Genomic DNA, 14,465 nt, shown 5'->3' with positions numbered 1-14,465 from the left:
GGTCGTCACTCAAGAGATTGAGACACCAGAAGCTGACAACACAACTGCCCCTCATGTCTCCCCTACCACTGTTTATACCCCTGACCAATGCTCTCCTGGTACAGAAGATCATTCATATGAGGTTAGTCATTCTATTAGGGCTAATAACAGACAATATGTTTTGCCAAATAGGTCTATCGGGGACAACCAACAAAAAAATATGAACCTACCCTTCAGACTAAAGCCAAGTATCCAGTAGCCAATTTTATATCTACCAAAAGATTATCTAAGTCATATGAGTCATTTGTGAATCAAATATCTACTGTATCAGTACCTAACAAAGTGCAGGATGCATTGGGAGATCCAAAATGGAGGAAAGCAATGGAGGAAGAGATGGAAGCACTACAAAAGAACAATACTTGGGAGATTGTACCTTCACCATATGGCAAGAAGACTGTAGGATGTCGTTGGGTGTTTACAGTGAAACATAATCCAGATGGGTCAGTAAGCCGGTATAAAGCACGTCTAGTAGCAAAGGGGTTCACCCAGACATATGGCATAGACTATGATGAGACATTTGCACCTGTTGCAAAGATGAACACTATCCGGGTATTGCTCTCTGTCGCTGCTAATTTGAACTGGCCGCTTAGGCAGTTTGATGTCAAGAATGCATTCCTTCATGGAGAACTAACAGAGGAAGTATACATGGATCTTCCGCCTGGATATGTGGCCGCTTCCCCAAGTAACTCTGTATGCAGATTGAGAAAGTCTTTGTATGGTCTTAAACAGTCACCTCGTGCTTGGTTTGGAAGATTCTCACAATTCATGAGAAAACTTGGCTACAAACAAAGTAATTCAGACCACACATTATTTCTCAAACATCAACAAAGGAAGGTAACAGCCCTAATTATATATGTTGATGATATGGTAGTTACTGGGAATGACACTGTTGAGGTAGATAGATTGCAGAAACAGCTTGCCACAGAGTTTGAGATGAAGGACCTAGGTACACTCAAATACTTCTTAGGCATTGAAGTAGCCCGAGGAAGCAATGGTATCTATCTGTGTCAAAGGAAGTACATCCTTGATCTACTAACAGAGACAGGTATGTTGGACTGCACTCCCATTGATACTCCTATTGAGCAGAACCATCGGTTAGCAGAGTATCCAGATCAAGTCCCTACTGACAAACCTCGTTACCAGAGGCTAGTCGGGCGCCTGATTTATCTATCACACACCAGACCAGATGTTGCGTATGCAGTAAGTGTAGTAAGTCAGTTCATGCATAACCCCAGTGATGACCACATGGATGCTGTTGTAAGGATTTTGAGGTACTTGAAGTCAGCTCCGGGGAGAGGAGTAATGTTTTCTAATCACAACAATATCTTTGATGTTTGTGGCTTCACAGATGCAGACTGGGCTGGAAATATTACAGATCGAAGGTCCACATCAGGGTATTTTACCTTTGTTGGAGGTAACCTTGTTACGTGGAGGAGTAAGAAACAAAATGTGGTAGCTCGATCTAGTGCTGAAGCAGAATACAGAGGTATGGCTCAGGGAGTGTGCGAGTTGTTGTGGATTAGGAATTTGCTACAAGATTTGGGTGTTAAACCTAAGTGTGCTATACAACTGTACTGTGACAACAAGACAGCTATTAATATTTCACAGAATCATGTGCAGCATGATCGTACAAAACATGTAGAGGTTGATCGTCACTTTATAAAAGAGAAGCTAGACGCTAAGATCATTTGCTTTCCGTTCGTTCCTACAGAAGAGCAACTTGCATATATACTCACCAAAGGAGTGTCCAAGAATGTTTTTTATGACTCACTTTGCAAGTTGGGCATGGTTGATGTGTATGCGCCAACTTGAGGGGGAGTGTTAGCATAAGTGAGCTGTGTGTGAGTTGTGTAAAGCAACAAACATGTTACTTATGGTGATAGAACAGCTAGGATTCATCATTAGTGATAGTGCTAATGTTCAAATCAATTCCTATAAATAGCTAGCCTTGTATCAGATCATATATCAATCAATATAAAGCAGTATAATTACCTCATTCAAGTCATCTTACTTATCAAAAGTAACAATTACCTTGCCATGTAAATTCTTTTTCTCGGGCACAGTGAATGCCAAGGCTTAAAATATGAACACTTGCTGAACTTCTAAGTTTTGGATTCATATCATGAGTACCTTAGTATATTTCCACTAATATAATTTGTCATACCTCAATGTTGCACAGGTTATAAAAGTTGCTGCTGGAATGCTGCATTCAGCATGTGTTGATGGTATTCCTCTGGCCTTTGTTATGATCAAATTCTCTGGATGCTTTGCCGCTGTACCTAAATTAACTTTTTCAATCATTTTCTTTTCCATATTTTGCAGGAAATGGATCTGTATTCGTATTTGGTGAAAGAGCAGTCGACAGAATGGTAAGTTCACCAAGTTGCAGATAGGATTTGGTTGGTTTTAGTGGGTAGCATAAAATTGAAGGAAAATAAGCTCTGGAAAGAACTGTAGGGATTTGAAAAAAAAATACACACACATATATATATATATACTTGTACATAAATTCTCAGCTGCGGACGTCCGCACGGTGCGGATTCGATGATTCCGGCGACGCGCAACGACGGCGCGGATGGTGTCTGCCGTGCTCCCCCTCTCCTGTCTGTGCCGGCAGGCAACGCACGGTGCCCAAAAACTTGAAATTTCGAGATTCCGGCTAGCCCACGCCAGCGTTGCAGCTCTGACCGACACAGACAGGAGTGCTGAGGAATTTTGATAATGGAATATTTGTTCAGTTTTGAAATTCTTTTTATATGTAGAGAAGATGTTACATGGCTTTTCAATATTGGTCGCCGAACACCATACTTACTATCTCAGTGAGTGACCCAAAATAGTTTTCTTAATCAGGAAAGAAACCCCGCATGCTTCTGTATGCGAGTAATCAAATTCTGTTTAATTTTCAGAACAATATGTTGTTTGCAATGCTAGCTCATGGAACTTACTCATTTATATTCTCGTGATGCCCATTAAGTTCCAATATATTTTAAAAGCTTGTAAAGGGGTAGTTTCCCTACACAATGGCTCTGCTTCTTAATAGGATTTCAATGTTGGTCTCCTGAGTAGTTTTTCATCATTTCTTTACCAATGTAGTCATTATTATTTTTAATGTAATAATAGTGGAGAGCAATGGAACAGAATGGCACTGAACCGTCCATGATTAGCGGACTGCCATGCTCGGAAGAAGTCTCATGTGGTGGCTATCACACATGCATCATAACAATTAACAAGTAATTTATCATTCTATCATCTTTGAATGAAGTAATTATCATCGTGATGGCATGAACTAGAAGTGCTCTGAGACGACATAATATGAACGATCAGATCAATTTGTAATTGTTGGAATTCAACTGTCTCTGTTAATCTATGTGTTTTTTTCTCTTTCAAAATTTTGTATAATTCTGCTCCTGCTCAAAGGAGTGATGGAAGTTATATCAGACTGCATACTCTGAGGAACCCTTGGATACTGATTTTCAGCTCGTAGTTTTCCTTTGGACATTTATGTTGCTACCGGTTACTTTTCCAAATAATTATCTTTTCCACTGATTTTAATTAACTAAGCCAATTGTTATCCTTATGAAAAAAATTTGTAGAACAATGTTCTGACTGGTGTTCTATGAATTGTGTCTGCCTATATAATGGAAGTTGACTTTAATTTATAAAAATGTTGAGTTAGTAAAAATAGGGGGTGATTTCCGTCATGTGCATCCTATGATAAATCCTAAAGAGTGTGCCTTGATGCGCATATATATTTGTTCTACCAAATCATTGCTTCCTTTATCAACTCAAATAATCAGTTTACACTACAACCTGCAAGTGTTCTGTCCATCTTCACCATTTTTGCTTTCTTCTGTATAGGTGGTGGTGAACTCTATAGTTGGGGATCAAATGAAAATGGTTGCCTTGGTACTGGGTATGTCCGCTTGATAACAGTTTATATAGTTACTGCTTTAACGGTCTCACTTAGACTCTTAGTTTACTGTCACGGTGTTGGAAAATGCTTAATTTTGATGGTATGATTGGGTGGTTTATTGGTTTGATACTGTGCTCTGTTTTACAGTAGTACAGATGTATGTCATCTGCCTGAGAGAGTTCAAGCTCCATTCTTGAAATCTGCTGTTATAAAGGTTTGTACTAAACTTGATTCAGACTGTTGGCCTTTTAGCTTTGCAGAGGTTTTCTTTTCCTCATTTAGGAATAGCATAGAACACATTTTATTTCCTGATGATCTTATTTTTTGAGTTTGGAGCTTGAGATATGATTCGTATGAATTAGAAGTTTATCACAGTATACAGATGCTTACATCATATCATTTATATCTAATAGCCTCAACAAATGTGCATATACAGGTATCTTGTGGTTGGAAGCATACTGAAGCAATTTCTGGTAAGCACCATTTTTATAGTTGATATCAGCATGTGATGTAGAAAGCATATGACCTTTAATATTTAACATTTTCTTAAGCAAGAAGTTTTTTGGATGATATAAAACTACATACATGTTGGACAGGGATTCTCCAAAGTCCACGCATCCACTGTATAAAACTACAAATGGTCATGGTTTAGTCTTTAGTGCAAACCTATTAGTTTCAGTGAATGGAGAATGTTACCTAACAGTAGGATAAACCTTTGTTACTGCAGCTCTTCAAATAGAGGTGCCATGGAGTCGCTACATTTTGAAGTGAAGCTCACAATTTTACCCTCTTAAACCTCCCTTTCTAGCTCTCCCTTAGTTCTAAAAGAAATTGTTTAGTTTCTTCTTCAACCAAAAACCCAGAAGTTAAAGATTAGCACACACAGGTCACTAGAAGTCTACAACCTTATCTTTTGCCTGAAAATGTGTACTTTTCTTAGAGAAAAGAAAAGCAATTAACTATGGGTTAACCCAACATACATGCCTACTTGCAGATGTTCAGCCTCTAACATAAAAAGGCTGGATAATGAAGTTAATGAGACTACTCTCATACGTGACACATGACCATTGACATGACAATCACACACAGTATGTGGCATAGTCTTTAGACTATCACTTGTGTTTACCTGTTTAAGTGGGACTAGTGGAGATGGCAAGACAAGGGTCATCCTGTCGTAGATCCTTTGAAGACCGCATTTTTCCCTTGTCGCTTAGCCATGATATAAATGTTTAAAGGGCCTAAGCAACCCAAATTAAGCTCCTCCATTTTTGTGTTTTGTCACAGCTTGTCCCTTTCATTACAGAACCTTTACATCCCAAAACAATCCAAGCACAACCATTGATTCATAGAAGCCAATCATATACCAATCTACTGAAGATAGCTCTCTTTTTTTCTTGGTTTTTCGGAATGATTAATCAGTACAGTGTCTATGTTGCATCCACATTCTGTACTGAATTTCATTAAATGTGCTTGATGTTTATATGGTGATGCATTGTTGTCACGATTTGACGCAGTAGTATTTCTCTTTCTCATCAGCTGGAGTTAAATTATGTTAACTTGTGTTTGATAACTGAAGGCAATATCTTCACATGGGGTTGGGGAGGCTCGCACGGAACATTTTCTGAAGGACATTCTTCTGGATGGCAACTGGTTTGTATTCAGCTTTTCTATATAGTTTTTGGCTAAGTAGCACGGACACGGACACGAGTATCCGTATTGGATACGATTCGATACGTAGATACGGCATATAGAAAATTTTTTGGACACGGACACGTGGTGGACACGTTAATTAAATATTATTTTTAATATATATATATTTATTTATTTTAAAAATTATTTTATAAATTTGAAAGTATTTAGAATTTTATATGTATATATATGTCAAAGTGTACATTAAAATGATGAAAACATAACTTGTTAGAATGGCTAAGGACTTGATAAGTACCTTAGATAACCAAGGTTCGAATCCCACCACAAGCATTCTTATTTTTATCACTCCTTATATATATATATATATATATATATATATATATATTAAAGTGTGCATAAATATACCAAACACTGAATCTGTTAGAATGGTTGAGGAGTTGTTGAGTGCCTTGGATGACCAAGGTTCGATTCTCACCATAAGCACTTTCACTTTTATTATGAGTTGGTGCGTGTCCGCGTGTCCGATTCGGATATTCGCGTGTCCGATTCGGATACTCGCGTGTCCAGGCCGTGTCCGATTCGAATACTCGCGTGTCCAGGCCGTGTCCGATTCGGATATTCGCGTGTCCGAGTGTGTCCGTGTCAGACCATGAGCACGTGTCCGTGCTACTTAGGTTTTTGGCTGTGTAATCATCATGGTTATCATGTATAGACCAAATTTTGGATGAACAATACTTGTGAGAACCTAGGATGTCTTGGTGAACGTGGAACAGCGTAAAAACAGTCCTACTCTTTTTATGAAAAAAACAACCTTTATGAAAACACTTATGTATTCTCTTTTGAAAATCATTTTGTTCCTCTTTTAAGTTCATTTTGTGATTGTTTTACATTAGAATTGTATGCTTTGGATAAAGTAAATGAATCGAATGTGTTTAAGTCCCTTCAGTACATGTTTCTAGATAACATTTTGGCTGCTGACAGTAATCATTACACAACTTAAATTTGACATTACACTAATCAGTTTATCAGATATTTTTCTTATCTACATGTATGTAGATATGTTACAGTTGGTTTTGGAAGATGTTGAGCTTTATCTCCATTTTTGAGGTTGTTTATTGATGAATGAAATATTATATTTATGTTTCTTGTGGTCAATTATATCATTTCTGAATCACTCATTGGAGTTTTGCTTCTTGTGTAAATGTTATCAATTAATTATGGAATTGAGAGAAACTGGAAACACTAGTAAATTTTCGCTCATACTTGCTGTCAACTATCTTCTATGACCAATGATTTTGTTTGGCCTTTCCCGTGTATCATTGAACATTGCATAGTAGAATGTATTTCCTACCCATATTGGTTAAATGGCCAAAAGTGAGGTGTTTAAAAAGTTGCTAGAACGCAACCCTTAATCATTGAATTGGGTCATTTTCCCTAGTTCTTTTTCGAAAGGTATATTTATTGTCTTCTTTGTTTGCTACGATGAATGCATTCCCTTCTTTATGAGTTACATCTTGCTTAGGGCATTTGATTGGTTCCAGAAAAATCAGGTGTTTCTTGGATTAGTTAAATTTAAACTAATATTGATTTTTCTCATATACAGGGTCAAGGAACTGATGTTGACTATATAAAACCTACACACGTTAAGTTTGGGGAGAAATTGAAAGCTTTACAGATATCATGTGGGGTTCAATCACACCGGTGCCATACTTGAGTACACGTAAGCTTCACCATTAGCAGTATCAGCAGACACATGTACTAATGGTTTGGACATCTCTTTCATCCTACTTATATATTTCATTGATTCAAATTGTACAATTCTGGAAATGCTGTCAATCACCAAGGAGCAACTACACTAGGTTATACCACAGAACATGGATATTTCCTTCCTGTAATATCTAGATATGGACGTGTACATTATTTATCTGCTATAAAAGGTCCAACCATACAAATAATATGATTCCATTGTCAGTGTGATGGAACTGTAGTGACTATATATACTAGAGGCTACAATTAAAAATCACATTTACCAGTATTGTGTTACAACTTCCCAATCAAATAATGTTTTTGTAGTGCATTTCATGATGTGATTAGAGTTTCAACTCGATATTGTTGCATTTCATGAGTTTTACGGTACACTTATGGAACATGCATCAAGTAAAACTCAAAAGTAGGTAACTGTATTTTTCAATGCATGAAGCTGGCCTATTTAAATCGAATTTTGGTGCAGTTATAAAGGAATCAACCGTTAAGAAAACGGAGCAAATGAAAGGATAGATTAGGATCTCGACTCTCACTGCAGTAGAAACTGAGCGCCGGACTTGGTCTCAGATAAAGATAACGTCGGAGTTCTGGGGGATAGATCGTGTCAATTGTTTCGAGTGTGATGCTATAGATGCCAATGCCGCACAGTTCATTGGTATATCTAATATCTTGATACGTCAAAAACATCATAAACACCAAATACAATGGGATTCAAGAAGATGATTGTACCCTGAGTCAATTTATTAAATGGACTGAACACCTCTGCTCGTCCCCATATGTCTTCATTATTTGCATACTCCTATCTCAATTGAACTGGTTTTGAACTATGTCATTTAGCAATCTTAACATCGGGCTCACCACACTACTTAAACTCCTGTTCTTGAACCTGTTCTCAGTTTTGAGCTCCTGTTATTGGCAAAGTACCCAAAGTCGCTTGACATCAGAGAAGTGAACTTAATCATCACATGCATCCCTGTAGAAGAGTAACAATCATAAACTTGTAAATATTTGACTTTAACTGGAGTCGACCACCTGAATTATGAGAATGCATCTTTGAATGCATGCTTTTCATATCAATCGAGGAAACAAAGGATACAAAGTTCAAAGTCAATAATCTGAAATTGAGAGCCTAAAACAGAAAGTCAGTGAAACTTTAATGGACTTTTACTACTATTGTGTCGACTCAAAAGGGGGTGACAGAGCCCCATCAAACCAGTCAGGCAATCAAAGCGACAAGTTCAGGTTTTCCCTTAGCAGTATCAGCAAAGACCACATATTCAGGTTTTACTTCTATTGACACTAAGGGAAATGAAATAATGACATAATCAAAGACCAACTCAAAAGAATTAAACTGGGTTACTAATCAAAAACCATACCTGTAACCTAGAAACCCTGAATTCCTTTCCTTTTTCCTGATGACAAACTAAACCGCGTCCTGCATCGCACAGTATATATTACAGAACATATATTATAAAAGTGCACAGATGAGCCTGAAAAAAAAATTATAGCCTACAAAAATCTACCCAGACCAAAACCTTCATCTCTTCACGATAAGTTCAATAACCGATCCTGTAATGATCGCATCTGAAAAATACCACAATATTTACCAAATCTGAGACCAAACGAAGCTCAAATATATTGTATAAAAAGATAACAAAGGGAATTTCTTCAGGAGAGTGATTACCAAAGCCTCAGAAACAGGTCTTTCCTCAAATTCATGCTCGCCACTCTTAATAGTCACTCTATCTCTGGGTAGATGACGACGTGCAATCACAAAAAAGGTCAGACTAAAATTGAAACCAAACACAGCCCAAAAGAAAAAGGAGGATTTGATGAGCTCTCTACACCCCAATACCCAGGATTCCATACCAATAACACCAATCAAGCATTACACATGAGAATGCATCAATTATAAGAATCAATCCATTGAATATCAGTCTCATAAGACCATGAGATATATAACTAATTCCTTATATGCTGCACCATTTTACCATCTTGTTTTGGTTGATTTTTGAACTCAATCAGAAGTTCATATACATAAATCTGAGGTAATGAATATAACACATCAGTACTCTTGTATGATACCATTTTCATCATTACCATTTTTCTTAATGTCGTCATTAATTACTGATAATACAATAATCAGAAAAGACCACACCGACTTTGACAACCTGAACCCTGAAAATTAGAAAAGAGGAATAAAGACAGAGAAGCAAGGAAAAAAGACCACACCGACTTTGACAACCTGAAACCTGCTCCTCTGACCACAAATGTGCAGACCGAGAAAAGAACCCCTACAATACCCTATTAATACTTCTGTGTAATGAAAATCCATAACAAAATGAAAATGAGATCCCAGCAACTTATTAGAAGGCTATTAAACTATAAGAATCCCTAATAAGGCATCCTTTAAGAGCTATTGAAAAATCAATATACCAATATGAAACAGGCTAATTTGTCAACCATATGCATTTGGAATTTTTGTGCATTAGGATTCAGTGAAAGGGGTTAATAGTTTTACCACAGGCAGTGTTAACATATAATTATTTCAATGATTAAATTTCCACCATCTTAAGAAAGCATTATAAACTACTTCAAACAACCTGAGTGTCATACTTGAATTATACACATCCAGTGACGCTTTTTCCTTAGAATTCTCAAAGCCATAACTGCTGCAATCAGTGGGAACTCTATCTCCCAAGCATTCCATTCACCCAATGCTCCAAATATAGCCTCTTTCTCATTGGGAAGATCAGGCACCTGTCATTTTAACTATAATGAGGCGAAGGACTGGAAACAGAATTATAACTTTTTCTCATTGTTTGGGAACTTTAAAAATCTCTACTATTGCATACCATAGAAAGAAGCATATGCTCGAGAAGGTTATAAAGCTTGAACATGAAAACTCTAGATGAGGAAAGAGACTAACAACTCTAATAACATTGGGTGCCTTTCGTCCAGACTCAGCCGAGTCTTTTTCCTTCCATAAGTGGTGCTCAATCCTTCCCACCACCTCGATTAAATTCCTACACTTCAGGCAAAAGATTTCCTTTTAAAAGCTCTATAACAACCAGAAGAGAAATACCTACATAAATAACGATCAGTAATAGCTAGTTACCAGTTTAGACCAAGAAATGCAAATGCTTAAAAACAAAAGAGAAGCATCTCCAAGTTGTTTATTACCTCCAACCCTCTGCGGAATAATGCCCAATTCTTTTTCCAGTGATTAAAAAGGTTTGACATCTCAGCAATGCGAACGATTTACCCTGCTGTAGGCAGCATGTTTTGTTATCCTGTTTTCATCCATCAGTGATCTCACAGCTGCTGCTTCATCCCATAGTTCAGCATCAGCATACATATTGTACAACAATACATACGGAGCTGAGCTTTTGGGTTCAAGTCTTGTTAATGCTTCGGCTGCAACTTTTGCCAACTCTACGTTGTTATGCACTCTACAAGCACCTAATAATGCTCCCCACACAGCCTTATCAGGTTCAAATGGCATACTCTTGATCAAATCACTAGCCTCCTCAAGCTGTCCATGCCGACCAATGATGTCCACAAGGGAGGCATAGTGTTCGATACATGGCTCAATGCCAAATTCACTAATCATGGATTTAAACTGACTTCGTCCTTCTTCAACTAATCCTGCATGAGCACATGCATTTAAAACTGCAATAAAAGTTATATATGTGGGTTGCACCTTTGACCTCTTCATTAAACTAAAAAGATCAAAAGCCTCTACAGCAAAGCCATGAGATGCGTAGCCCCCAATCATTGCATTCCAGGAGATCACATCTTTCTGTTGTTTCATCTCATCAAAAATTGTTTCAGCCTCTTTAAGTGCACCACATCGTGAATACATAGTTATAAGAGAGTTGTTTATTGGCAAATCCGCAATAACTGTCTTCGTGACCAACTGATGTATCTGAGTGCCTAGATGCAGATCAACTAACCCAGTACTCACACTAAGAACTGATGATAAAGTGTGCCTATCAGGTTTCTCTCCTTCTAGTTGCATCTGAGAAAAAACCTTAACACCACCTATAAAGTCCTCATTTTTCTCATACCCTGCTATCATGGAGTTCCAAGAGACTAGATTCTTTTCAGGCATCCTCTCGAAAAAACCTTGAGCTAATTCCAAACTACCAACCTGAGCATACCCTGTGATCATTGTATTCCATGACAGTCCATCGGGATTTGGCATTCTATGAAAAATTTTGGCAGCCTCTTCCATATCTAACATATTAACATAACCACTGATCATGGTATTCCACGAAAAGGTATCTCGTTCTATCATTTGGTCAAAAAGTTCTCTAGCAGAAACAATATTTCCCGTCTTCACATAGCACATAATCATAGAATTCCATGACACGATATTCCTCTCAAACCCCCTACATTCCTCTCTCCCCTTCTCACGACGCAAAGGTATTTGATCAAACAGCCGCCGAGCTTCTTCAACCCTCCCACTCCGACCATAACCAACAACCAAAGTATTATAGGCATTCACCAAATTTTCCACACCCTCACCCCTCTTCCTACATTCACCAACAACCCTCGCAGCATCATCCAGCTCACCATTCTGAATCAGCCCCGACACAAGTGCAGAAACAGAAGCCCCATCCCTCAGCGGCATCCTCTCGAAAAACTCAACCGCACGCGCAACATTACCATTCTGAAGAAACCCACTAACCATTGCATTCCAAGAAACAACACTCTTCTCCGGCATACTATCAAACAGCTGCAATGCCTCTCGCATCCTCCCATTCTTGGCATACCCACTGATCATTGTGTTCCAAGAAACACAGTCCCTCGCCGGCATCTGATCAAACAAACTCCTCCCTTCTTCAACATACCTGCTTCCGCGGCACGAAACGTACCCAGATATCATTAAATTCCATGACACAACATCTCTCTCAAGCATTTCGTCGAACAGCTTCCGGGCCTTGGCCATCTCTCGGCGTTTAACGTACCCAGTAATCATTGAATTCCAGGTCACAATGTTACGTTGCTTCATCTCGTCGAATGCTTCCCTGGCTTGCTCTATCTGACCCATTCGGATCAAAAGGGAGATTCTTTTGTTAGATGAGAAGAAGTCGACGTCTTTGGAGTTGGTGAGAGTATCGGGTTTGGAGATTGAGGCGAAACGAGAGTGGTGGAGGGATGTGTGATTGGGTATTGGGATGGTGATTAGACGAAATAGACGACGAGATTGGGGAATGAGTTTGTATAGGGAACCATTTGCATTGCCCACAATCATAATTCTTTCTATCTTTCTATGAATTGGAGACGTTGGTAAATGTTTTTAGAAGTGAGGAATATATAGTAGAGCTGGTCCTTGTATTCAATGTTCTAAATATGATTTTTACAAAAGTAGACGAGGAGATGATTATCGGTTAATTATATCGATCAACCGAACAAATTAAGTTTAAGTGATATATTGGGTCAAACTCAAATCAAATTAAATGACGATATATCGGTTTGATCGATATTTCGGTGTTTTTTCTTTAAACGGTCGCGTTTTGAAAAAACCAATTAAAAAAATTTATCGATACCTTCGATGATAAGAGATTTTATAATGAATAATCACCTCAATCTATCATTTAGGCACCTTATTTTATTAGTTAGTACTATTTTACGTATTTCATTTTGGGTTCGTTAACGGGCCATGCCTTAGAATATTTAGAAAAGTGACGGTCCAGGTCGGGCTGAGTATTTTCACAAATATGAAGATCCAAGCTCGTCCGTATCTACGGTCAACAAAAAAATAGGCGTTTTGACATATTAAAACTTCATTGACCGAGACTTTACCAAATGGGTTTCCCTCGGTGCAATCGCGCACGATCGGTGACAAAAATTAGGTGATTTCAAATATGTAAAAAGTCTTCGGCATTCGCATCTTAGTAATGGGTCCTCCCTTAGGGTATATTAGTGGTGTTTTGATTTACCGGAAATTCTGACGGTCAAATGAGGTCCGAATTGGATGAAATTTTTATAGGGTCACAAAATATATATATACCAATCACATCGGCTGGTGTCGATCGATCCCGATAAATTTCCTTCATATAGTCGCTTCATAATACAATAGTTTATTATAAACCTAATATAAATGTTATGAACTTATGATATATTAGTGGACACTTCGGCAATCAACAACTTCAATTCAAAATATGATCGATCGACAATAGCAGATGTGATCGATATATATTTAGGGATCTCGTAAAAATTCCGTCTATTTTGGACATAGTTTGACTGTCTGTATATACGGTCAACCAAAAAAGATGCGTTTGGACATATTAAAACTCCCATTGACTGGGGTTTGCCAAATGAGTTTCCTTAATGCGACTGCGCACGATCGGTGATAAAAATTAGATTTTTCGGTGTTCGCATCCTAGTAATGGGTTCTCTCTTAGGGCATATTAGTGGTGTTTTTGGTTTACCAGAAATTCTGATGGTTAAACGAGGTTCGAATTAGATGAAATGTTTACAGGGTCACTAAATATATATATCAAACACATCGGTTGGTGTCGATTGATCCCGATAAGTTTCCTTCATATAGTCATTTCATAATGCAATAGTTTTACTCTAAACCTAATATAAAAATTATGATACATTAGTTGATATTTCGGCGATCGACAACTCCATTTCGAAATATGGTCAATCGACACCAGAATATGTGATCGGTATATATATTTATGGATCCCGTAAAAATTTTGTTCGTTTTGGACATGGTTTGACTATTCATACATATGGTCAACAAAAAAAGAGACATTTTGACATATTAAAACCCCATTGATCAGGGCTTTGCCAAATGGGTTTCCGCGGTGCGACTGTGCACAATTGGTAACAAAAAATAGGTTATTTTAGATATGCAAACGGCTTTCGGCATTCGCATCTTGGTAATGGGTCTTCCCTTATGGCATATTATTGGTGTTTTCGGTTTACCGGAAATTCCGACGGTCAGACGAGGTCTGAATTGGATGAAATTTTTATAGGGTACTAAATATATATACCGATCATATGGTGTCGATCGATGTCGAGAAGTTTTCTTCTTATAGTCGCTTCATATTGCGATAGTTTTATTCTAACCCAATTAACT

At 37.8% G+C, this 14,465-nt stretch overlaps 2 protein-coding genes across 11 annotated transcripts in view; one reads left to right on the top strand and one right to left on the bottom strand.

Annotated features, from left to right (window-relative positions):
* Positions 1 to 14,465, top strand: part of LOC126788376 (DNA-directed RNA polymerase I subunit RPA12-like) — a 265,399-nt gene that overhangs the window by 14,730 nt on the left and 236,204 nt on the right. The window lies entirely within an intron of this gene.
* On the bottom strand, positions 7,910 to 12,644 carry LOC126788366 (pentatricopeptide repeat-containing protein At1g62260, mitochondrial). 10 transcript variants are annotated; one of them, XM_050514349.1, is made up of 6 exons: positions 10,550 to 12,644; positions 10,222 to 10,392; positions 9,051 to 10,126; positions 8,890 to 8,950; positions 8,743 to 8,801; positions 7,910 to 8,339 (listed from the first exon to the last, which is right to left on the bottom strand). In XM_050514349.1, exon 1 carries the CDS (start codon positions 12,624 to 12,626, stop codon positions 10,611 to 10,613), a length of 2,016 nt encoding a protein of 671 aa, XP_050370306.1. In that variant the 5' UTR covers positions 12,627 to 12,644; the 3' UTR covers positions 7,910 to 8,339; positions 8,743 to 8,801; positions 8,890 to 8,950; positions 9,051 to 10,126; positions 10,222 to 10,392; positions 10,550 to 10,610. The 10 variants fall into 10 exon arrangements, with proteins under 10 accessions (XP_050370306.1, XP_050370308.1, XP_050370303.1 ...); XM_050514351.1 differs by having other exon boundaries at positions 8,902 to 8,950; XM_050514346.1 differs by having other exon boundaries at positions 8,743 to 8,950; positions 9,051 to 9,114; positions 9,970 to 10,126.

Source organism: Argentina anserina, chromosome 3, assembly GCF_933775445.1.
Source record: "Argentina anserina chromosome 3, drPotAnse1.1, whole genome shotgun sequence".
NCBI lineage: Eukaryota > Viridiplantae > Streptophyta > Magnoliopsida > Rosales > Rosaceae > Argentina > Argentina anserina.
This window is presented reverse-complemented; position numbering and strand designations above follow the sequence as displayed.

Coding starts and splice junctions, on each gene's coding strand:
- LOC126788366 (XM_050514342.1), bottom strand. CDS start 12,626: ATGATTGTGGGCAATGCAAATGGTTCCCTATACAAACTCATTCCCCAA.